The 24428-nt window shown below is 45.6% G+C and overlaps 1 protein-coding gene across 21 annotated transcripts in view; it reads left to right on the forward strand.

Moving 5' to 3' along the window:
- DTNB (dystrobrevin beta) overlaps positions 1 to 24428 on the forward strand; it is a 214912-nt gene that overhangs the window by 97004 nt on the left and 93480 nt on the right. For 16 of the 21 annotated variants that reach the window (XM_037391264.1, XM_037391269.1, XM_037391263.1 and 13 more), the window contains 2 exons: positions 3827 to 3904; positions 22566 to 22655. In XM_037391264.1, the coding sequence (XP_037247161.1) occupies positions 3827 to 3904; positions 22566 to 22655 (168 nt within the window). The remainder of the gene's footprint in view (positions 1 to 3826; positions 3905 to 22565; positions 22656 to 24428) is intronic. The other 5 variants (XM_037391275.1, XM_037391278.1, XM_037391277.1 and 2 more) reach the window with 1 other exon arrangement.

Consider the following 24428-nt stretch of genomic DNA (forward strand, 5'->3'; position numbering starts at 1 on the left):
GGGAACTGGATGGTCTTTGAGGTCCCTTCCCACCCAACCCATTCTGTGATCCGATGTTCCCTGCTTTGAAGCCCTCCACAAATCTCTGCTCTTTATTTGTGTTCTTATAGCCTCTGCCCCTGCTACACGATGCTTCAGTACGTGAAAGCATACCATCCCTGCGTAGCGTCTGAGTAAATGAAACGCAAGGGGACCACAGTAACAGGTACCCAAAGCTGTGAGTTTTCTTCCATGTACCCCTGGCCAAAGGAGCACCCCCATGATGAGATGCCTCTCCCCAGTACAGTTGTGAAGACCAGTCTTTGTCCCGGCTTCAAGCCTGCAGTGCTGTTCCATCCTCGGTCATTTCTGGGACTAGTCATGCAGAGAGGGATGGCATTTCAGCGTGACTGAGCGAGCCGGCACTGACTTCAGTGCCAACCGGTAGTCAAGTAAGCATTTTAGTTCTACAAAGAACGCTGTCATGTTTTTCGGGCCAGTAAAAGTTTATGCAGTGTACACCTCGGAGCTCGCGGGTGAAGGTGGCCAGTGTCTTGATTTGTGCTGGCTGGCGCAGTCTCATCTCTGGCTTCCCGGCTGCTTGGCTGATGTCACTTTTTGTAAGTATCATGGAAAAAGAGAATGTAAGGAGTTTGATTTCTCAGCTTCTGTGGCTGCTGCATCTTCCCCAGCTCCAGGTATCGGAAGGATTTCTCTTATTTCACTGCTGCTTTTTGGGTGCTTTTCTTCCCAAGAGCACCTTTAGGCTGATTAAAATACACCTTAAATCCCATAAGTTAAACCTGAAAAATGTAACCTGGCAAAACTGGAGAGAGGTTTGCAAAGAAAGTTATAGCTGGCTTTGATATATGTTGAAGTCCCTTAGTTGTTTTAATATCTTAGCTACATTGTGGGTGGGAGAGGAGTTACTTCCAAGCGCATCTTCTGAGTTTCTCTGCCAGCAATGGTTCGGGGATTTCCCCTCTCTCAGGTGTGTGGATGGTTGTTTCCTGGTGAGGTTATTGAGGCAGAAAAATCTCTCCTCAGTAGCTGATTCAAGAAGATTTGTCTTTTTTTCTGTTATGTTGATAGGCTGTAGCAGATGGCAACTATCACGAGCATCTCTGAAGGGGAATTTAGTTACGTTCCTTTTAAACTAGAGGTTTTGGTAAAATGAGATTTTCCTCCCCTGAAAGTCCCAGGTTCATAAAAGCAGCTCTTACTACTCTGGCGGTATTGTGTACGTGGTTACAGCATCATCTTGGTTTCATGAACATTTTGATCTTTCTGTCACGGTTATACAAAAAAATATAGTGTGCTCTCTTGACAGAGTTACAGATTTTTTAAAAGATAGTGCCTAAAACTGTATACATGGCCTCAAGAAATTCTCTGGACTGGGAAAGGCTCTATTGTACATAATAAAGACAACAGAATTATGCTATTAGAAATCTATTAACCAGGTGTTCTTTTTTTTTTTTTTTTCCTTTCCATTTATCACTGTTAGCAAGGATTTAGCTGGAAAATTGAGGACACTGGTATTTACAGAACTGGTATGAACTTACGGAGATGTCTCACAATGATACTAAAACCACACTGCAAATGGTGAATTGCATCCACTTCCTTATTAGAAGAGGCATATAAAAGCAATATTGTAATAAAATAAAGAGTTACGCTTCACTCCAAATAGGAGACCCACATAGGTGCAGGATAATGGAAAACTGTGTGTGCCCTCATGTACAATTAGTTAAAGTAAAATGAACTCTGAAAACTCACGCTGTCATTATGTGTCTCATGGAGGGGGAGTGTGGTGCGCTGTCCCCTTCGGTCCCTGTGCTCCATGTACCCCCGGCGGGGTCATTGGAGGCTGGCAGCACGCTGCAGCCTGGGCTGCGGTGTCGGACACGCTGCTGCGAGCCTGCTTCACCCCTGCCGCTGCAACGCTGCACCGCGTGCTTAAATTCACTTACCCCCAAATGCTGCAGAGCACTGAGCTGGTGGCTCCAAGATCCCAGTAAGGGCACAGCGCTTCAGGAAGCCATTTGTCCCTCCCAAAGGGACAACCCCAGCTGACACACACAGAAACTGTGAGGCCAGAGTTGTTGCTGAAAAACACAGTTTTGGTTGCAAAAGCTGCTGCTTGTTGTAGCTGTTTCACCACTGCGGGTATGGTTATGGTGTGGCAGGAGGAGGTAAAGCTGGTAAGTGAATCTTTAGCCGGGGCAGGGGCGAAGTTTTGCAGTGGAGGTGTGGGCAGAGCATTCCTTGCATTGGGTCAAGAAAAAGTAGGGAGTTCAAGGGGCGGAAGGCTAGCACTGTTGATTAACTGCTCGTTACCATGGGGTGTGTGTATATGTTCATTAGCCAAATTAATGTCTTCCAAATGTGCCGCAGTGTGGTGCCTGTTGGCTTCCCAGTGTGTTATAATCCTGTTTCTGCTTTTTTGTACGATAAGAATTCCCTCTCCCAAAGGAGCACATTCAGCAAATACCTTATCACCAGATGACTTCGTGGTATAAGGTTATATTTTAAACAACATTAACATTAAACATACAGCATCATCCCTGGGCAAATCTGTCCTGGGTGAGGACTGAGAACCAAAAGGCTGTTGCACTCAGATCCTGTGTGGAGGAGGAGCGCAGCTGGACATACAGGGAATATGTGCTTTGTGCTTTTATATGTTTGACATCCAGGTGATTTTTTCTTTGTTAATGGTTGTTTGATTCCCTGGGCTACTGGGCTCTGAAAATTGTGGAGTGAAACAACCTAGTGAGTCTTAAGACAATTCCCAGTGTTCCCACATCCCAAGGAGGAGCAGACTCTGCGCTGCGGCGCTGGCAATGTCAGGGAAGGCAAACACCGCGCGCAGTCGGGTCAGACACCTTCTGTGCTGCTGTGCTGCAGAAAGCTGAAGTTGGCGGGAATTAATTTCACTATTACCTACGGAAAACAAATGCTAAGATTATGGCAAATACAAACGCAGGAAGATTTTAACCCATGTTCCAAGAAAGCGTGTTTTTAAACCATGTTCCAAGCGCGGCATTCTGCTCTGTTACAGTCTGCACGGGTCCCTGTGCTGCCTGATGTGCAAACGGAGCGTTGCAGGGGGCTCGCTGTGAGGGATGACGGATGTGTTTGGATAGCAGTGGAGGGTAAACGCAGCCACATAGTGATTCTGTGATAGCAGCCGCTGTGGTTGTTCTCTCCCAGAGGCTTGAATTCGCCAGCAGCGCTGGCTGGGGACATCCTGCGTGGGCTCCTGGTGGCCTCCCACGTCCTGCACAGCCACCAGCAGCGGAGCCTGGGTGGCCACAGCAGCGTGGCACTGGGAGTTTAAGGGTCTCAAAATGCAAATAACGGGAGCATCAGTCCATGGTTGCGTTCAATAGGGAAGTAAGGAACACGAGGCTCTTACCAATTTGTTTTTTCCAATTACTTTTAACCTATTAAAATAAAACCTGAACAGATGGTGTATGTGGTTGTTGAAATGATTGGTTGTTCTAATAAATCTTTGCTTAATTTCTTTAAACATTTCAAATAATTGCCCTAATTTTGAGTGGTTCCTACGTTTGCTTAAACTACCGGACAATGCCAAAGGTCAGCTATGTAATCACAAATGTTAGTTTTATCTTCATTTTAGTGTAACACATGAATTATGAAAAGCAGTTAGACTGGAGCAGACCAAGCTCTTTGAGTAGCTTTGTGCAAAGCCATTTCTGCTGCTGCTCTTTCACACGACGTCACAGAGCACAGTCGCATCCTTTTCCCAAGTGTTGGGTTTGTATCCTTTTTGGTTTGTTTTCTGGGGTTTTTTTTAAATCACTAACTGGAATAAATATTTCTGTTTTAGTCCTCCACGGCCTCTGAGTAACATGAATGACACCATGGTGACCCACATGTCGTCTGGAGCACCTACACCAACAAAAAGGTATGCGTGCCTTGCAATATCGGTTATTTTTTTCAGTGAGAAGTAAAGAAATGGCAGAGTATGGATTTTGTATCACTAGGACTCTTCTAATATATTTCAAATAACACTGCCACTTCAAAGGATGTATGCAGCATTCATAATGTAAGGAATTTTTTTTCAGTGCTTCATTTTGTTCTCTCTGAAGAGTGATTCTCGTTTATTTGAATAGATGTTATTACATGAGTGTGGCTGGAGAAATACCTGAAGAGCGCTAAAGAGATGTTTGTTTTTCTTTTTAAATAGAGTGTTACTTCTAGAGCTGTTCTGAGAAAGGCTGGTCTTGTTGTCTCATAGGATTCTCTGCTTGACAAAGGATTATTCTGTTCTGCTGGAGACATTTCACATAATGAGTAGACCGTGTTGCTGTTGTTAATGGTTCGTCTCCATGCCAAACACACCTAAGCTGCCAAAGTTCTTTCAAGTTGCCCATCTCTACTAGAGGCATTTAGGTTTGAGTTGAATTTGGGTTTGCATTTACTTAGTTGTATATATGTAAATTATTGCATGAGTGGATGTAAACATGCAAAAAACTAGCTGAATTGTGTATTTGCACTTTTCTTTCTTGTTAAGATATGTTAGGGAGAACAGCAAGTGGTTCACTGGAGACCTTGCTTGTCCAAAGCTGTGAATGAATAAATGCTCCCTGCAGAGAATGAGAAACTGAACTGTCACTGCTGTAGTGGCAAGATGGCACTTAAGAGGCAAGCCAGATCCCTCACTTTCAGCAGCAGTCCTTCAAACAGAACTAAGCAAAGGTTCATGTACTTCCCTTCCACTTTCCTTGACAAAATAAGTCAGTTATGTGTGCAGGTTTGAACTGGCTACGTTAAAATTATTTCCAAAACTGTCTGTAAATCATTCTGCGTGGTGTCTACAAGCGCTACACAATGTGTGATACACTGTGTGACTTGGATGACTTCAAATACGGGATGTGGTAGAATCCTCATCACTGGAGGTTTTCAAGATGCAGTTGGACAAGGTGTTGGATAACCTTACCTAGGCTCCCTTTCCTGCAAAAGGCTGGACCAGATGCTCTTGTGAAGTCCCTTCCAGCCTGGGCTGTTCCGTGGTTCTATGAAATACGCCTCTTGCTGAAGTAGAAGCAAAGAGGCTGACAGAGCAGACAATTCCCCAAACCAAAAGTGCTTTACAGAGTGTGCATGGAGGCAGTCCTTAAGCAGCATGACCCATAACATCATCTCATTTATTGAGTCGCAAACAACCTTGCAGGCAAGGTCTTTTGAATTGTCTCTGCTTTTAGCCTCTGTTTGCGGTCCAAGTTTGTTTGCTGTATGCAGGCAGCAGTAGTCTTCAGGTCTCCGTTGGAGAAGATCCTGCTTTAGGCACACACGTCCTCTGTGCCTGCAAGCTTGAAACATCTCCTGAGTAGCAATGCCTGCCCGGTTCTCCTGCAGCCTCTTCATCCTCTTGTGCACAAGGTTTTACAGAGCGGAATGGTACAGCCTTCTGTCAGTTCTGACCTGGGAGCGACGGTGGGCAGTGATCACCTAGTTGCTTAGTTTCTACTTATTTGTTTAACCAACTTCTCCCCTTTTCTTAATCCAAACTGGAAAATTCACATTTAAAAAAAATCTCTTAATTCCACAGCCCGTCTCACCTGTCTGGTAGGGCGAGCTCTGTCCTGTTCTGGCTCACCAGCATTGCACGTTCCCCTGTATGTGATGCACTTCTGTGCTGGTCGGTGGGGGTGACAGTGCCTTTTGGTCTCAGGGAGCAGTGTAGTTCCCAGGAACTGCTCATTCCTCTGCTTCTTTCCAGTCAGAGATTTATTTCTTTCTCAGATCGTGTCTACTGTGTTATCTATAAAAATCATATCTGATCTGGAAGACGGGGACAGTGAAACTTGAGTCAAGATTATCCACAGCAGGTATCTCTGTGTTTCTTGCTTTGCAAAACACCAGGAGACAAACTCGTCCAAAATATAAGCTGAATGTTCTGGAGAATGGGCTCTGTTGGAGGAGGTGAAGCAATCCTCCAGAGATAATGCTTTCAGTTGCTGATTTGGTTCGAGCACACAGGAGCAAATACTTCATTACTAAAATGAGAAATGCGAAAATGCAAAAAAGCAAATGAGAAAATACCAGTGTTGGCTTTATTGCTAAGCACCAGTATTGATCCTAAAGTACATTTTACCTAAGAAAATGCTGGGTTTGGGGTTTTTTTTTTCGTGTTAACGTGCAGTAACTCACTCAAGGTATGTCTTTCACATCATCATCTGCTAGCTGTGTTTCTGTTCCTCTGTGGGCAGAGCCTAGCCTACCAATTCCCTTCATATGAGAAGGGGGGACACCACAGAAAATGCTCAGAAAATACCATATCGGGCACTAAGGGCTGGCTATTACCACCTGACCCTTCCACTTGTTTTCTCAGCCACATCGACCTCACAGTACACTGTTGAGGTAAGGAATAGTGGAACAGCATTTGTGTATGGGATAATGAAGGGAAAGAAAATCAACAGCTTAGGGTAAGTAGGTACTAGTAGTTAAAGTAATATTGAAGGTAAACACTAATTAAACTATGACAAGACCTCTACATTATCAGGAGTTTAAGGGTACAAGAATTTCATGCTGGTACTGTATCCTGTCACCCATGATGACAAGTAGCAGATGCTTTGGTAAGATCGTAAACAGTAAGTCAGTAAGTCAAGTTTTGCTCTGGGTTTTTGTACTTGCTCCCATCTTGCAGCACTCATCGGTTTACTTCCTGATTTGCCGTATATATAAGGGACCACTGCTTCATAAATCTCACATCCACAAGTGACTTCTGCAGTTCAGTTATGACCTGTTAAGAAAACCCTTCCTTTTTTATTGTGACATTCACCTATTTGCCTTCTTCATGCCATTGAGGGTTGTTTGTATCCCACCCGCTTCTCACCTAGGAGTCCTTGTTTACCTAATTCTTCCTTGCACAGAAGGTGACTGTAACTCAGATCACACTCATTGTCCTTACCGGTACTCTTCTTCTTTCAACATTTATTTTTGATGTGGGATAGCCAGAACTGCACCTAATAGTCAAATCTGAGCCCACTTTGTCATTCCAGTCCCGTATTCTTCTGCTTGTGTGAATTGTAGGGATCCACATACCTCCTGTGAGCAGAGACTGTCCCAAAGACACGCAAGTAAAGAAGCCCTTTTCTTCTCTGATGCGGGCAAGGACATGCATAGATCTGGATTTGATCACCAGAATCCCAGAAATACTGGATATCAAAACTGCAGCAACCAAAGGAAACATAAATAGCTTTTCAACAGTATTTTGACTTACAAGGACACGATGGAATCAGCAACAGGGCTTTAGAATCAGAAGCACCCTTTGGCTTGGAGGAGTTTTGTATTTATAAGTGAGCAAGGTCTCCATTGCTGTCTGTGGTCCAAGACAAGATCAGGTAGACCAAAGATAATTCAGAAATAAAAATTTCGAGAAATCAGACCTGTTTGGACATACAGTGTACAGTGCCTCTCCGCACCTTGAAATTGCCAACTGCCAAGACTTGCTTAAAAAGTTCCTTGTGAGAATCAGTTATCATTTGCTAACTCAGGCCTCATACGTCTAGAAGGGAGCTGAGTGAGATCATCAAAAAAGACTGGGCGGTAACAAAAACCATCAGGATAAGCTACTTGAGCCTTTGGGGACGATCCTTGCTCACAGTTGCTACCAAACAACATACCAGCTGATTGCAAGCAGCTCGTATTTTGAAATTCATGCAAGTAACTATAGGTGACTTCCCGTTTAAAAGCACAGAACTTTCCTGTACTCTGATAAATGAGCTGTCCCCTCAGCAATTGAAAGGCTACACTTAGGTAACTCAGGATGAAGACCTCTACAGCACATACACTTTACCGATACCATCCCCAGCAAAGGCTAAGAAAAGAAATTGGAATAAACAAACAACAAAGAAACACCAAGAAACCTGATTCTGCAAAACAAGCATTGTGTCATCCTTTGTCTACAGTTTGCTCTTCCTGAGAGGCAAGACATTCGCACAAGTGTGGAATGGCACTAGACCAGTCCAGAACCGATCTTTAGAAAGCCAGAAATCATCTTACTTTCAAGCATCGTATTTAGCTGGGCATCGTGAGAACTTGAGGGCAGCAAATACATGGTAGGTGTCATCATCTGTGATCACCGTACCCATACCAGCCCCTGCTTCTTACCCACATCCTGGCTCATCCCTCTTCATGGATCCCCCTTCCAGAATTCTGTTACGGAAGGTTACTTCATCTAGCAGATTCTGCAAGAGCTCAGGGGAGGAGGTTTCTTCTCTCTATACTTGCTTGTTCCAAAGAAGGAATGGGGTATTTATCTTGTCCTGGACCTGGGGGGAATGGACAGGCTGCCTCAGGTTCAGGTAGTTAGGTTTGCCTCCATCATTCCAGCTCCCTGAGCTCTTGGCTTGCCGAAGGCATCTTCTCCATAGCCACCCAGCGAGCCCTGGGGCTCTCAGTGAGACCCAAACACGCGTCTCGAAAGGTATTGCCATTCACACTCTGCTTAGTGCCTTTGCTCTTTGCAGAAAATCTGGTCGTGGTGTCCGCGTCCACCTTTCCAGGTCTGATTGGGGTTGGTTTGGTTTTAATCACATCGTAATGAGGGATATAGGTCTTGATCAACGCTTCTCTGTTCAGCTGCGGCTCTGCAAGGAGTGATCAGTGAAAGCCATTTCAGATTACGGCATTTGTATGATCCAAGCTGTTTCTGTCTCTGCAAGGCTCGCCTGCTGGCACTACTGAGTTGTACTGCACTGAAAAGCACTTCCAAAGTAGCATGGATTATCCTAGTCAGGCTGTGTCCACACATACCAAAGAAATGCTGCTTGCCATGTTTGACTTGATACTGCTAAAACTGTGGCTGTGGTCAAGTATCCATCTTTCAAAAAGACTATGGCAACACTGCAAAAGTAATTAAAAGAGGGCTATAGAAATATCTAAAAGCTGGAACTATTATGGTAAAGGAGGTTTATCTGTCTAGTTTGTTAAGGAAGGTGGAGGTGTGATTTGATTGCTAGGCTACAAATATTTATCTGTGGAAATGCATCCCGTAGCAGTGGGGGTGTTAGCCTTGCACAGAAGGGGATTTCAGCGTCCACTAACTTCTGCGTGACCTCTGCATGCAGCCAGCCGAGCTGGGTGGTGATGGAGCCTGTGGGTTTAGCAGTAAGCATGGAAGCAGAAACACTCAGCTCTTGCCTCAGCTTGAAGGAGACCCTGTGTTTGCCTTGGCACATGCCCATCCACATTCGGTATAACATTGCCGAGTGGTTTGAGACTTTGAGTGCGGCAACTGAGTCACTGAATATGTCGAGGCATTACTGGTTCGTCTATCATCTAGTTTGCCAGGGGCATAGGAGCACGTTTCTGTTGTCTTTGTATCGTCCATTTTTCTAAACCTGGAAAATGTACAGGTGTCAGCAGTTAATAGTAGAGTGAAGTAAGGCAGGAGAAATGGGGGTTTCCCCCCTTCGAAAATTTCTTACATTTCTATTTTGTCAGTTCACATACGTCTGATTACAGTGTTTTCCCCAAGATTTATTACAGCTAGTATTGCTCTAGGTTAATCCATGATGTAAAAGATCATCACTGCCTAAAATGAAGGGCCTCATTTCCCTAGCTGGAGGCACTGTCACATCTTGGCAGCATGAAATAAAGATAGCAGGCTCGCTGCGGTTGCTTTGTGTGAGCCAAATGGAGGTCAGATCCACGTTTTAACGTGCTGAAGCTGTTTATACTGGCCAGATTTCAGTGGCTTGGCTTGGCTTGGCTTCTTTTTGAAAGCTGAATTTGTTCCTAAAACTGACTATGTTTTATACACTAGGAATAAATGATGGATGAAAATGTTAGAAGTTACATGTTTGCCGGTCTGTTTGTGGACACCAAATTAATCCTGTGAACAAGAAAGGTAGGGCTCAACTCGTCTTTGAACGTCCTCAGTGCTGAAAAAGAATGAAAGGGCATCAGCAAAGCACAATAGCACAATAGCATTTGCTAGAAATAGATTTGATTTTGGTGATAGTGATATTATAGTATGAGTGAAAGGTAGTGTCCCGCCTAAGTCTTTTCCGTTCTGAAGAGTATTTAACATTTGTTTATACCTTCATCAAACTTTGTTCCTTCACGCTAATGTATTCCAGCTTCCACCAGTAAACTAATCCAAGAGTAAGGTTTTTTGGTTTGCTTTGCCTTTTTTCCCCCAAAGATGGAGCAAATATGGATCAATTTCTGTGAAGGCAAAGTTGGAAGGAATACTAAATGGATACCTGTACACGATTTTGTTGAAGAAGAGAACCGCTTCTGCAATTTTCTAATTTAATCCAGGTGCTATTAGGAAAGTGCTGTTCACAGGGGGGTCCTGTAAATATAGGTACAGCTAGATATAGCTGTCTGGGTCAATGCAGCTAACGCAGAGCCTCGGTGGAAGTCCATACTGATTAACATATATCATTCAAAAAGCCTTTTCCATGTGCTTCCTAGCAATGTTTTTAATAAGAGAATGAATTTAGTCATGACTGTGGATTGTACTAAATTATTTGTGAAAAACGGCCCCATTCCACTTTTAACCTGTTCATCACAGATGCACATGTGGGGAGCTTGGGTCTCTCTGGAAGACACACAGGTTTTCGGCTTCGTCCCTGGGCTTCCCTGAGGCCAGAGCTAGCGCAGAGCTTGGCTCTGGGCCACGGCTCCTCCACACTGACCTCCACAAAAAAACGTGGAGCCAGTCTGCATCCAGAAAGTACTTTGTCACCCGTGGAAGAGAGGCTGAAACCGGAAACTCTTGCTGTGTGAGAACGAGAGACATCTCTGGCTTGTGCTTAGCAGCTCTGGCCTCAAGAAACTGAGGCATCGATTTGGCTCCTGGAGGCAGGGTAGGCAGTCCATGGTCCGGGGTCTCCCTAGGGAAGAAAGGCTGTGGCCAGCAGGTCAGTGAGGGGGCTCTGCCCCTCTGCTCCACTCTGGTGAGACCCCCCTGCAGCGCTGCGTCCGGCTCTGGGGTCCCCAGCACAGGAGAGACACGGAGCTGCTGGAGCGGGGCCAGAGGAGGCCAGGGAGATGCTCAGGGGCTGGAGCAGCTCTGCTGTGGGGACAGGCTGGGAGAGCTGGGGTGGCTCAGCCTGGGGAGGAGAAGGCTGCGGGGAGACCTTAGAGCACCTGCCAGTGCCTAAAGGGGCCGGCAAGAAAGCTGGGGAGGGGCTTTGGGCAAGGGCAGGTGGCGATGGCACACGGGGGAATGGCTTTACCTGAGAGAGGGGAGATGGAGATGAGAGATGAGGCAGAAATTCTTCCCTGTGAGGGCGGCGAGGCGCTGGCCCAGGCTGCCCAGAGCAGCTGTGGGTGCCCCATCCCTGGCAGGGCTCAAGGCCAGGCTGGACGGGGCTGGGGGCAGCCTGGGCTGGGGGGAGGGGGCCCTGCCCGTGGCGGGGGGTGGGAACTGGATGGTCTTTAAGGTCCCTTCCCACCCAACCCATTCTGTGATTCTTTGATTCTTGTGATGATTGCATCCATCCATCGCATAAGGGGTCCCAGAAGACAGGGTGGAGGCCAGCTGTGCTGCGGAGCTTCTGGCTCTTTCAGGGCGCAGTGAACACCAGCATTCAGTGGCAGGCCAGGATGGAAACCTCTTTTTGTGGTTTCCTGCTGTTAAAAACATGAAAATAACCTCCCTTTGACAACTGTCTTGTTGGGAATAAGACTGAGCTGAAAGAACAGGATTTTTATGCCTGAGCTCACTTTTTTGGTGAACTAGAAAGTGAAAACCAAAGAAACCAAAGGAGCTCTCGTCAGTGCTGCTCTTCAGTCCATGCACATCTCTCAGAGGGGCCTCAGTCGTTTCCAGCCTCCTCATCCTCTGCTTTCAGTGGGAAAATATCCAGAGGGGCGATGAACTCCAAATCCCACCATTTCAATAACTGTGTTTTGCACGAGGCAGGGAGCTTTCTGTTGTCCCTAAAATGCTGTAGACAGAATGAGGTCAGATAAAGTTTTTTCTAGTAGGCGCAGAGTTCTGGGAACAGAAGTGTAGCCATGGCCACGCTCAGTTGTGGACTTTTTTCTCATTTATGCATGTAACATTACAATCTTGACATTTTTCATCTTTCAGAGCGTGTTTCCAAATGAAAAAAAAAGCCGATTGATTCAGTGGCATGTTTACATTCGTTAGTGTTGTATCAGATGTGGGAGACAGATGTTCTGTACATTTATTGAGACATTTACAAAGGGTAAATTTTAGTGCAACCTTGCCTGCATTTGTTACCTATGATACAACAAAACACAGTATTTCTCTGATCTTTACAGCCAACAAGCCTTTCTAAATAAATGGAGACGATTATGTCTCTTCTGTAAGATGAGGCCAAGCCCATTAAGTGTTATTCGTTTTAGCTAATTTATTTTAGATTGCTTCAGGAATATATTTTTTTCCTTCTGTTGTGGTCAATGTGCACTGTTCTTCTTTCAGTAATTCTGTTCCCAAAGACAGCCTGTCCTCAATTAGGTTTAACGACGTGTACTTACCTCTTTAAGTATCCTTCTGCGTCATCACCAGTCTGTAGGTTTCACAGCGTCTTTTACATTGCAGATCCATGTTAGAATTTAAATGCATTGTATTTCAGTCTTGTTGGTGTATATACGGTGTGAAAAGATGGATGGATCATTCTCAGCTTGTTCCTAAAAGGCTTGTATAGGTCTGTGGTGCCATTATGGGCCCTATAAACGTGTAAGCGTGGCAATCATCAAAACTGCTTGACTGTCTACAGCGAAGACCTTTCCTCCTAAGCTAGCTGCACTGGGCTCCCTGCGGAGTTTATGTGGACTAATAAATGGTTCTGGAGCGTTGTAGAGCAGAACTGATTTAGATGTCCAGTTCAACATGAGAACAGTCTAGCAATGCCTGTTTTCTTTCACACTGACCATAAAGGGAGTGCAGACAGCTCGCTCATATTGAGAAGCCTCCAGTAATGTGTGTTCAGGGAGGCAAAAGTGTCTCCCTTGGACTGAGAACAGTCGTTAAAATAGAATTCCTTTCCCACAACCTAGCCTATAAAAGCAGTCACCATATTTGCTACCTTTAATACAACAAAGTATTGCCTTCTTTTTTTCTCATTTCTGAGAAGCATGAGGACTACAGTCTTTGCATTTGGTCAGGTGAAGAGTGTTCTTACAGGCTAAAAAGAAAAGTATTTGCACATTAAGAACTGAAGTTGAAAGGGATATGAGTCACCTGCCTAGACAATATTCAAAAGGCTTCTTTTTTTCCCTGTCTGAGAAGTTTTATTTCCACTAACTCTAACTTGGATTTTTTTTCTCAGTCTTATGCTCCTAGGATCACTGAGTATTTGCACTTCCTAGTCCCTCATACTCTTCCTGCCTTTGTTTTTGTTTGTCCTCATTTAACTTTGCTGTCTCCAGTACCATTGATTACCTCCCTTGAGTTCTGTTCTTCTCTGGGATTTCAAATGTACACACAACTGGGTAGTTTCCAGCTTTTTGATCAGACCTCCAGAAGCTTTCTTCTGCCTTCAGCTCCGCATTGATGTGTGTCACACCTATGTCATTGACACTGTCCCTTGGCTTAAGTTCTGTAACGCAGAGTGATTTTTATTTGCTTGGCTAGCTTACTTTATCTTCTGACAATTTCCAATGTGCCTTTTCTCCCCTTTGTTCCCGTGTCCACATTCATCTCTCTGACATGTCCTTCTAGCTGTCCAGTCACCAATTCCACCTGAAAGTGACTGAAACCACAGTTATTGTCCACCCTGGCGTTTTTCTTTGACAAAGGTGGAGTACATTCATTTTCTTACATTCTGCTTCTGAGACCTATGTGACCTCTAGAGATCCTCAATTCATTTTAGCCATAGTTTCAGCCACAAAAAGGTTTTGAGGAGGACAGTTCAACAGCAGGAGCCTGGGTGGATTGTGGCAGCTGGCCCTGTCTGGATTGCTGTTACAGATATAGTCAGGGTGGTCGGGCATGTCTGTGCCACGCTTTATAATGCATCCCATAATACCCTATACATACCTACATAATACCAAAATAGACTTTCTTTCTGGAAAGGGGATAAAAAGATCTCTTTGTCTAGAGATGAGGGGGGTCCCATCTGACATGCAGCATTGCTCAGTGAAGATGTGGCAGCACTTTACGACAAGATGGAAGAGAACAGGACAGCTAGGAGGAGGGACGGGGGAGGGTGAGGGTAACTAATCAGTCCGACAATTCCAAATGGAAAAGCCTGTGTTTCCGTACTTGTCGTTTAAACTGATGTCTAGGTACCTATAGGTGTTTATTTTTAACCTGTGATTTGAGATTCTCTGGGTGCAGTTGCGAGTCTGTGGGATGTGGGTCGAGGAAGATGCGTTTGGTGAGAGTGTGGAGAGTTTGATTGGGAGGCAAAAATGATCAGGTAGCATCTGCAAAAGGAATCGTTGGGACATTTATACGCTACTTTTAAGTGGCTATAAGATTCAAGATCACGAGGAAAGTACGTGAATAAAATAGAAATCTTGGGTTTGGAACCTAGATGAGAAAGATGTTTCTCTCCTGCTGTCTGCCTACAGACAGTCTGGAGCTAATGAAGAGCTCGGAGGGCACGTGGGTACCACGTGGCTACCACGCTCGGCAGGGTCACCCTGCAGCCAGCCAGTGTCTCATGGGACTGCTGGGCAGGAGCAGGGGACACGGGGCCTGCAGGCAAGAACATGGTGCTTAATGCTGCTGCTGCTGTGATGGTGTCTTCTAACCGATCCCTGTCCTGAGAGCTTTGGTCTACCTTTGCACCACTTCTCACATCAACTTACTTTCACGCCTTCTGTAGTTCTTCCTCCAGTAGTGCTGCTGCTTCAGTTTATCCTACATGCTGCCGCTCAAGTAGTATTTCCATTCGTTCCTGTTCTTCCTCTGTCTGGTCCATGATGGGTTTTCCAATAACTTCATCACAGTCCAGCTGCTGTCACAGGACTGTTGGGTCCAGCAGAGCAGTGGTGATAAAAACACCATGCCAGAAGGGAAGGGAATGGGGAGCAAGACTGGCCATCAGCAGCACCCTGCAGGCACAGCAGATCTGGAGCACTGCACTCTGCAGAGCTGGATTTGCTCTCCATCACTTTTCTCAACATAATCAAACGGTTTCTTCTTCAGTTCTTTTTCACTCCATGTTCCCTACACTTTTTTTTTCCTAGCTACCTGATCTTTGTCTGCTGTGAGACTTGTCAGGCTAGTTCATCTCTGTGTTGATATTACAAAGTCTCAGAAATCACAGATTTGTTGAGGTTGGAAGATCAGCTCTTGAAATCAGCTGGTCCAACCCCTGCTCAAGCAGGCCCAGCTGGAAGAGGCTGCCCAGGACCACGTCCAGTTGGGTTTTTAATGTCTCCACGGCTGGAGACTCTACAGCCTCTCTGGGCAACTTGTGTTTGACCACCCTCAAGAGTAAAAATCAATTCTTGTATTCAGATGGAATTTCTGATTCTGTGCCCGTCGCCTCCGGTCCTGGCACTGGGCACCGCTGGCAGAGCTGCCTGCGTCCCCTCGGCACCCTCCCGCAGGTGTTTATGGACACGGATCCAACCCCCTGAGCCTGCCCTGCGCCAGGCTGAGCAGTCCCAGCTCCCGCAGCCTTGCCCCAGAGCAGAGGGGCTTCAGTCCCACAGCATCTTGGTGGCCCCTCGCTGGATCCCTCTCCAGCCTGGCCGTGCCCCTCTCGGGTTGGGGAGCCCAGCACTGAGCCAGCGCTCCTGGGGTGGCCTCTCCAGGGCTGGGCAGAGGGGAAGGATCCCCCCTCTCAACCTGCTAGTGACACTGATGCCGAAACTTTTGGTTTTGTCAAGCCATCTGGTTTTACACTTGTTCTTCCACGTTTGGTGTAAGTTTCCTGATGAAGTTTTTTTGGCTTTTTTTTTTAAAGTAACTTACAGTCACATACATACTCAAACAGTTTTTATCACTGCTGTCCTTTTGCAGCCACTTTCCTGGCTCTTCATTCCTACCTGTCCTGTATCTGCTTTAAATTCAAGTGCTACAAGATGAGGTTTTTCCCCCCGTGGTCTCTGTTTTAATGATGTCCATCCTGCGTGCTGTTGCTGTTGGGCTGCATTACATTTCCCTGTATAATTATACTGGGTGATTTTCAGCTTGGATATGTGCCACATTGTCTTTCCTGCCTGTGGTAGCTGGAGGTAGGGGTCTGAAGAAATCAAAAGGTGGTTTAGAGCGTTCAGGGAGCGTGGTGGCTTCCCCCTGACTTTAAACCTTTAAGCCAGACTACAGCGCTCTCCGAGCAGAGTGCTGCAGGTCAGTCAGAGGCATGGCTTTGATTCAGAAATTACTGTGCTGAATGTCAGCCTCTGTATTATTCAGAGAATGGTGGTAATTATCCTTTCTGACCTTAACATCTATTGAGATCAATTGCAGGGGAAAATAATGTGACAGAAAACAAGAGACCCCTCTAGGTTACGTCCTGGCAGCTCTTCCAAAGGCTCTTTCCCTTCTCAGTAGCCAGAGCGGCAGTGTGCAATTTTGTAAAGATTTACAAAGTTGTGAGCCAGCATATAGAAATTTGCAGGGATTTCTTGCTGTAAATGAGAGGATTTAAAATAAATTGTCTGTTATACTTGGCTTTCCTAGTAGATTTTCAGAACAGAAATTAATTTAAGACACCAAAAGCACCATTTAAATAGTAATTTATGGAGTTGCTTATAAAGCTGCAGAGCCAAGTCTTGGTGTGTAAGAAGTGGGGCAGGAGCCAAGGAACATCCCAGACCCCCTTCTTGCTGACGTGCAGTTACGTGTCCAAGCCCCAGGCTTGACTGAGCACCCAAACCCAAACCTCCAGCCATCACCCCAGAGAACCAGGGTGAGGAGGAGCGTCCTGCAGCTCTGTGGAGACTCTGACCACATTTTTCTCTTCCCACTTAATATTGCTTCCCTTCTTCCTCAGGAGCATGATTAACATTAGTTCTTGCTGTCTTTTGACTGTTGCTTTGCATGGTGTAAGCTGGTTTTGCATATGGTGGCTGCCATTACATGAAAAGCGTGGGAGATGTACTACAAAATGACGTTTTAATACCGCTTGGAGGAATGCAGTTACAGCATGTGGCTAACTTCAGGGGGAGGAGGTGGTATTTGGTCCTTGATACCATCTTTGGAAAACTAAAAGATTCTGTGATGATAGTTTAGTCCTGTAGTTCTGAGTTTCTATACCAGGGACATATTATTCTTTTTTTTTCTTTTTTTTTTTTTTTTTAAAGCAGAACAAACCAAGCCCTCAGCTGTGTGCTTGACCGCTCTCTGAATTTGAGCCATGTTAAGGGCCAGCTGTGATTCTGGGAGATGTCTAAAGATTTTCTTGGAAGATGTAGATATCAGTGCAGGATAAATGGAAAGTAGCTTTCTAAAGACATCTTTTCAACAATGAACTTTCCAAGACTTCAGGTTTTAAAGGTTTGGGGTTCTTTTTTCCCCAGACTTCAGGTTTTAAACATTGCTTTTCTCTGCTCTCAGGATATATAAAGAAGTATTTTTGCTGAAATACGTGCCTGAAAGTTGAAGGGTTACCTCCAGATTCCTGAACGCATTATAAAACAATCAGTCTATACCCACATAGAAGGGTAGGGAATAAAAACAGCTGACATATCTATGTGGAGAACAAATCCTGTCAAAGAATGGGCATCGGGTGGTTCTGCCTGGGTGGGTGGCCTCGCGAAGGAGGGGGAAGCACTAATTTAAAATGTATTGACTCATAAAGCTTTTGACACTATCCCATCTGGTGTTTACATAAATCAACTAGGTAAATGTGGACTGGTTGAAACTGCTGTTACGTGGGTGCAACGCCAGTTGAAAAATTGCCGTGGGAGAAAGGCAACATCAATATTTTCCTACCGGGGAAGGAGCACGTGGCAGGTGGGATCCCGCAGGGTCCATTCCCAGTGCAGCGTTACTGGGTGTACAGCCCCGTCGCGTGCATGATGAAACGGGGAGCAGCACAGAGATGTGTTGGAGTAACACCATGGCAGAGATGGACCGGAGGGCCAGCCTCTGGTTCGTAGCGGTCCTGTAGGTCGGTGAGATGGAGCGAGTAGAGACAGCTTCAAGTGACAGAAAATAAAATAAAACGCATGAGTAAGAAGTGGAGAATGGCCAGCTGGACAGGCCTGTTGCTGGGAAGTTGGGGGTTGTGGTGGGTGAGGAGCTGAATGCAAACCCGCCAGCAGCCCACAGAACGGGCAGTGGCAATGTGGCTGGGGTTTGTGGCAACGGCAGCGCTGTGTCTGGGCCAGGGCAGGCAGTGGTGGCTTCCATCTGGTGAGCTCTCTTGTCTTTCAGACAGCAGATGCCCAGAAGGCCATAGACGCGTTGCAAGTCCAGAAGCAGCTGATGGTAGGGACAGTTTGACTTTCCAGAGGAGAGTCTTTGGCTTCGGCAGAGCTCTTACAGCAGTCCCTGTGGGCTGGGGAGCGGTGAAGGGACTCGGTGTCCAGCTGGGGAGCAGGGAGGAGAAACACCAGCTTCGGTTCCCAGCAGTGGAGGTTTTAGATGCGTGGTGGAAACGGTAGGTCTAGAGGTTTGTTAAGTTCTGTGGGTCCATTTCAGACCAGGTTACACAGTACAGCAGTACACTTCTGAAGAACAGTTTAGGGAAATGTCTGCTGTCTCATCCGTCTGACCCCCCTTGAGGAGAGGGGTGGGCTGGAGACCTCCAGAGGTCCTTTCCACATCACCATTCTGGTAAATTAATTGCCAAGCTATAGAACCGTTCTGATTTAAAGAGCATATCTAAGTGTGTTAGATGAAGCAACTTCAACAGGAGACTAAACGTCCACATAATGCTCACTAGCAATATGGCTTGAGCAATATGGAGAAGCAATTCCTAAGTTTTTGTTATTTTCATTTCGCTTAAAATTAAGTAGCAAATTCTGTCCAAATCCATGATTGGCTTGGGCTACTCCAAAATTGCCTTTTGACATGCAACTGATTCACTGGGGAAAAAAAGAATAGAGAAGAGGGGGTCAGAACTGCATCTGTGAAGGCCAGAGAGGAGAATTTGTGTGAATCACCACCTGCGGTTATGAGGGTCCTTGGGAGCTGTAACTCGGTGGCTGGTGACCAAGAGCTGTGTCACGGCTGTGCGGTGCAGCAGGGCTGGGTGAAGCTCAGATCTGGTGGGATGGCATTCAGGAAAAAGCAGGGGGTGATGAAGAAGGACAGAGCTGGGCTGTGATGAATAGAGATGTTACTCATCCAGAGAAATGAAATGTCTCGGAACAGTTTTAATCCAGTGCTAATCAAGGGTATCTAATAGCCTTCCAAAACACGGAGTGCCTGCACTTCAGCCTCAAAACACCAGGAACATAGAGGTTAAGGATTATATACATTTAAACATCGTGTCAGGAGCTCGGAGTGCAATGAGGAGAGGTAAGAAGCCATCTGGGAGCAGGGAAGAAGTTCAGCCCGGGCCACCTCCAGCTCAGCCCGGGCCACCTCCAGCTCAGCCTGGGCCACCTCCGGCTCAGCCCGGGCCACCTTCGGTGCAGCACACACCTGGTGTGGATCCCTGCATGCGAAGCAGGATGTGCAGCAGCAGAAGGCAGCAGGGACAGTTCGGGCTTAGCGATGTTGCCGAGATGCTGGTTGCTTCATGGCACGGAGGCAAGCTGGGGACACCACAGTTTTGGTTCTGTGCCGTGGGCAGCACAGCAGGGTGGCACAGGGAAGCCAGGGGATGTACCAAATGATTTTGCACCTGAACTGAGGGCAACGTGAAATAAATTTTTCAGATATAGGTTTGTGATTTCTTTTCCTGTCTGTCACTAGCACCGTCATGTACGGCTTCTACTTTTTGCCATCACCACGGCTGCTTAGCTGTAAATTAGCATGCTACAGCTGCTCTGAATGAGCGCTAATTGCTATACAAACATTCCGTAGGTATTATACTGGCAAAGTTTACAAAGAATTAAGCTTGTCCATAGTTATCTCAGGCTTTCCCAGAGGAGCTGAATTCAGTCAAAGGCGAGCCCTTTGGAAACGAGTGTTAAAGGTACGTGTAAGCATAACTTAAATTCTGCTTTCTTTGAATAATGAGCGGGCGCTGCCGTGATGGCTCTGCTTTAGGGGACAGACGCAGTCTGCCTGTTGCAAATAGAGTGGCACGTCCAGACGGGGAGGTTGGATAGTGGATCCCATCAGAAAGACAATGGACACCAGCTTAATGCTTTTCTGTGAACCACAAAGCTTGTGGTTATGTGAGTTTTGCACATCAGAATTACCCACACTAGCTTTTATGTTTTGATACCTCTTTTGCTCTGTGAAAGCAACGTGTGTACCCACAAGATTTTTACGGGACCTGAGTGCACGCCGCAGAACGCCACTAAGCCCTGCACTTTCTCCTGCCCACCACACTTAGATATTCTCCTTGATGAGAAGGTACCTGCGTGCTGTCGTTGACACAGACTGCCAAAGACAGTGATGAATTCTTCCCAGGGTGCATCTGCTTCCTTTGGCAATAGATTTATCCGGAGCAATGGGCTTTCCCACCGGTGACCCTCTTTCTCCAGCTCTCCTGTAGCCAAAATCCTGATCTGACTGTATCTTTACTCTTTCCATTATTCCACTGAGCTACACCTAACAAAGTAAAGCAGCCAGAATATGTGCAGGGGACTCCTGCTGTCTTGGTGCCATCCTGGGAAGTTGTCAGCATGTACCTTAATTCTGCATTTTGTGATTTTCTGAGGTTCGGAGGCTGCCGAGTGATGTTCTGGAGGGGGCTGGGATACCACCAGGCAAGCTTACCTGCATTTGGAAATGTGTATGGAAAATCAGATTTGTGCTAGGACCGGTGCTCAGGCTCATGTTAATTTAATCCAACTCTTATTTTCCTTCCAAAGCCAGGAATGCTAATCATTGTTAAAGCTATTACCATTTTGAGTTAAAAATGTGGCCATTTCTGCTGGGCTTTTTCCTTTCAAAAGAGCGTGTGTAATGAGTTATAATGAAAAAGGTCTTGGAATCTTAATTGTTGTGGTTGCAGCAATGTGTCTGCTGTAAAGCATATCTGAAAGTGCTTTTCAGCACTTGCCAGTAGTCAGGCTTCACAAAGTGTAGATTGCTTAAAAATTCTTCTGTGCTGTGGTTAATGTTAAGTCTCTTTCTCATTACAAACCCATTATTAAAAAGGTTGCTCATTGCCCAGAGGGATTGATGTGGGTAATTCCATTTTGCCTCTTTTTTTATAAGGTCTTATTCTGCTCCTGGCAGACTTCTCTGACATGTTGCTGCACATAACAGAGAAAAAAAAGAGTTTGTATGTCTAAAAAATGTGAATTCTGCTTTCATAGTATCAGTATACTGACACTGAAAGCAATAAATGCCATGTTTGTAAAAGCTTCCGAAGCAAATACTTCCTGGACATGTGTGGAGAAGGAATTAACTGCTGTTCATAAATTGGAAGAGCAGCTTGAATACCTGACACAGAAATGAAAAATGGAATTTCTTGTACACATGTGTTTTAGGAAGAAATATATATTGTGCAAAAATAATAGTGATATATGTTCAAGAATCATTTTTTAGGTAACAATCTGATCTCATATCTGCACGGGACTTTATGTCTCCCAGTTGCAAGTGGTGCTGTCTCTATGTGGGCACCATTTCATGGGGTGGAAGAGCAGGCTGGAGTCCTGTAGGCAAATCTTTACGCGGATGTGGAGGAACTCTGGCATAGCAGAAGTGGTGTACCGCTCTTTTGGGTTGAAGAAAAAAACATTGCTGCCTTTGTGTGCAACGCCCGGGATAAAAAATGTCTGGTTTGCTGTATTCTGTCAGGGTTTTTAAGATGCTGCTGTCACAAGCGTGGTAGAAACCAGCACATTTAATTGGAGCGTATAGACAAATAGTTATTTATGTGGGATTGCTTCTGACAAATATTTTTTGCATTCAACCTCTACTCATAAAAATATTCAAAAGTATGGTAGCTTTATTTTTACAAGTCCTCAAACAAACAAACAAAAAAACCCCAAAAACCTGACGTCATTTAATAAACGTTAGAGGGTAATTCTGTTGATACCAACTACTAATTTTTCAGTCCTTTATCACTTTCCTCGTATTTTTGTTTGGTGAGCTTGTCTTATGAGAGCAAGAAACTGGATCTTTCCATTCCAATTTTAGACGTGGTAATAAAACTGCAGCCTGCTGGGGTTTGGGGTCTTTTTGGAGCAGGTTGATAGCAGAAAGGTAAGTTCTGTTCAGGTTGGAGGCTCCAGACCCCCGGTCTGTTCCCAGTGGCTCCCCGAAGACCGTGGATCCTGGTGGGAATGCCACTGCTGCAGTAGGAGTCTGCCTGATGCTTTTGATCACGTTGCTCGGGGCGGTCCCACTGTCCCAGGGTGACAGCAGGCTCCGGGAAGCTCCACGGCTGTATCCATTGCTCATTTTGGTACCCAAATGTTTCTCTGATCTGTGTTTTAATCCCTAACTGCAGAAGGTATCCTTTTCATGTGACTGGCGGAAACACATTTACATTTTTAATTACTCCTCTGTTTGGTTTAATTTTTAACTGTTTGTTTCATTAACGTTCATTAATTATTTGCTTTGTGTTTTGTTTGCTCTCTTTTGCCTTCACTGCTACTAGGTTACAATGCAACCTGGATGCTGCCAGCCGATTAGCTGACGAGCATGCACTGATAGCAACCTATGTGAGCCGGCTGCAGAGCGGTGCACGGTTAGTGTTAGGAAGGGGTTCCTGGTGCAGGGACGGGCACCTTAACGCTGCTTCCTCTGGGGAGTGATGTTCCAAGCCAAGGGTCCTCAAACTATGGCCCACGGACCGGATACTGCCCCCAGGGTCCTCAATCCGGCCCCCGGTATTTACAGACACCCCCCGCCAGGGGTTGTGGGGGGAAACCACGCAGCCGCAGATGACTGCCTGCCACTTCATCCGCGCGCCGGCCCCCTGGTTAAAAAGTTTGAGGACCCCTGTTCCAAGGGGTGGCAAATAGAGGGAAATGTATGTAGTATTCTCTGAAATCCTCTGAAAACGCACAAATACACATGCACGCACACACGCACACACACAAACCATCAGGTGGGAAGGGGTGAGTTTGTGTCCCTCCCCGCCCTCGTGCATTCACTGTGTTACAGAATCCCTTACAAGAACTGATTAACACCGTCCCAGATGGGTTAGATAATTTTGCTCTCCGTGACCCTTCTGGAATCTCATCTTTCACCAGCAGGAAGCCCATTTCCACCTTCAATTTTTTTCACATCCAGCTCATACCCGTTAGTCCTTGTTCCAGCATTGTCCTGTAACTCCAGCTGTTCTTCTTTCTCTTTATTGCTTTTACCTCTCCACCCCTAACGAAGTCACAGGCGGATGTCCCACCCTGTCATTGTCTTTGGTACTTGGCCTGAACGAGCATGCTCTTTCAGTCCCATCAACGTGACCTGCTTAATATCACTGTTTCTGCCTGTGCCTTTCCAAAAAATATTAATGCTTTGAAGAATTTGTTTCTTTTATCTCAGCTTTAGTATTTGTGCACATTTATATTTCATGTTTACCTCTATGTAGAGAAATTTCACCCTAAAGCCCCAAATAGCAGCTCTCCCATTTCATCACAGGACATAGCCAGGAGGTTTTCCATATTCCACTTTCAGACCTAATTAAATTATGCCTTTCCAGAGCCAGAGCTGTGCTGGAAAGGAAAAGGAGGTTTAGTGATCTGGAGGCTATATGTAAAGGCCTTGCTCTATCCCTCTTGTCATCCTCTGGATAATATTTTTGGAGTCCCGTTTCCTCGCTCTGTCATGTAGAAATTTGTATTCCACTTCCGTATTGATGGAATGCGTTCTGGCTGTCTAGACCTTTGGTGAAAGTCAGTTTTTTTCTTGGTAGTGAATCACTGTTGTCTGCTATCACCTGCTATGAACTGAAAGCCCATAATATTGTCCACAAGACAATAAAACTCAAGGAATTTCAGACTCTCTCCTTCACTCAATTACTGTAATCATAGGATTTTGAGATACAAAGGAGTGCATCTTGAAGAGTATATGACAGATTGAAATACCGTATGTAGCTCATAGCTGCCGTGTTACCACTAGCTGGAGTAGAGTTTCTCAGTCTTTTAGGTCTTTAAATTTAAAAAAGTCACTCAATACTGTTACCACATGAACAGCATGCTCCTAGAAGGAGCCGAAGGCAAAGAAAACAATTTAAATCCTAGTTTGTTTGTGCATGGGAGTGTCTTCCAAGTCAACATGAGAGGACTGATGAAATCTGTGCTCCATTGTCACTTCTCCCCATCTTCACGTCTCACCCCCAAAAAATCTGGTGTAACAGCCCATCTTTCTGCTTGCAGCAGGCAGTGTGAGACCCGCGGTGTACTCCAGCCAGCCGTCGCAGACCATCTCTGTTTCCAACTGATCAAGATAACAGTAAATCTCACTCACAGACAGCTTTTCCTGTAATAACCATCACTTGCTTTCTCTCTTCTGTTCT

This window comes from Falco rusticolus, chromosome 6 (genome assembly GCF_015220075.1).
Source record: "Falco rusticolus isolate bFalRus1 chromosome 6, bFalRus1.pri, whole genome shotgun sequence".
Lineage (NCBI taxonomy): Eukaryota > Metazoa > Chordata > Aves > Falconiformes > Falconidae > Falco > Falco rusticolus.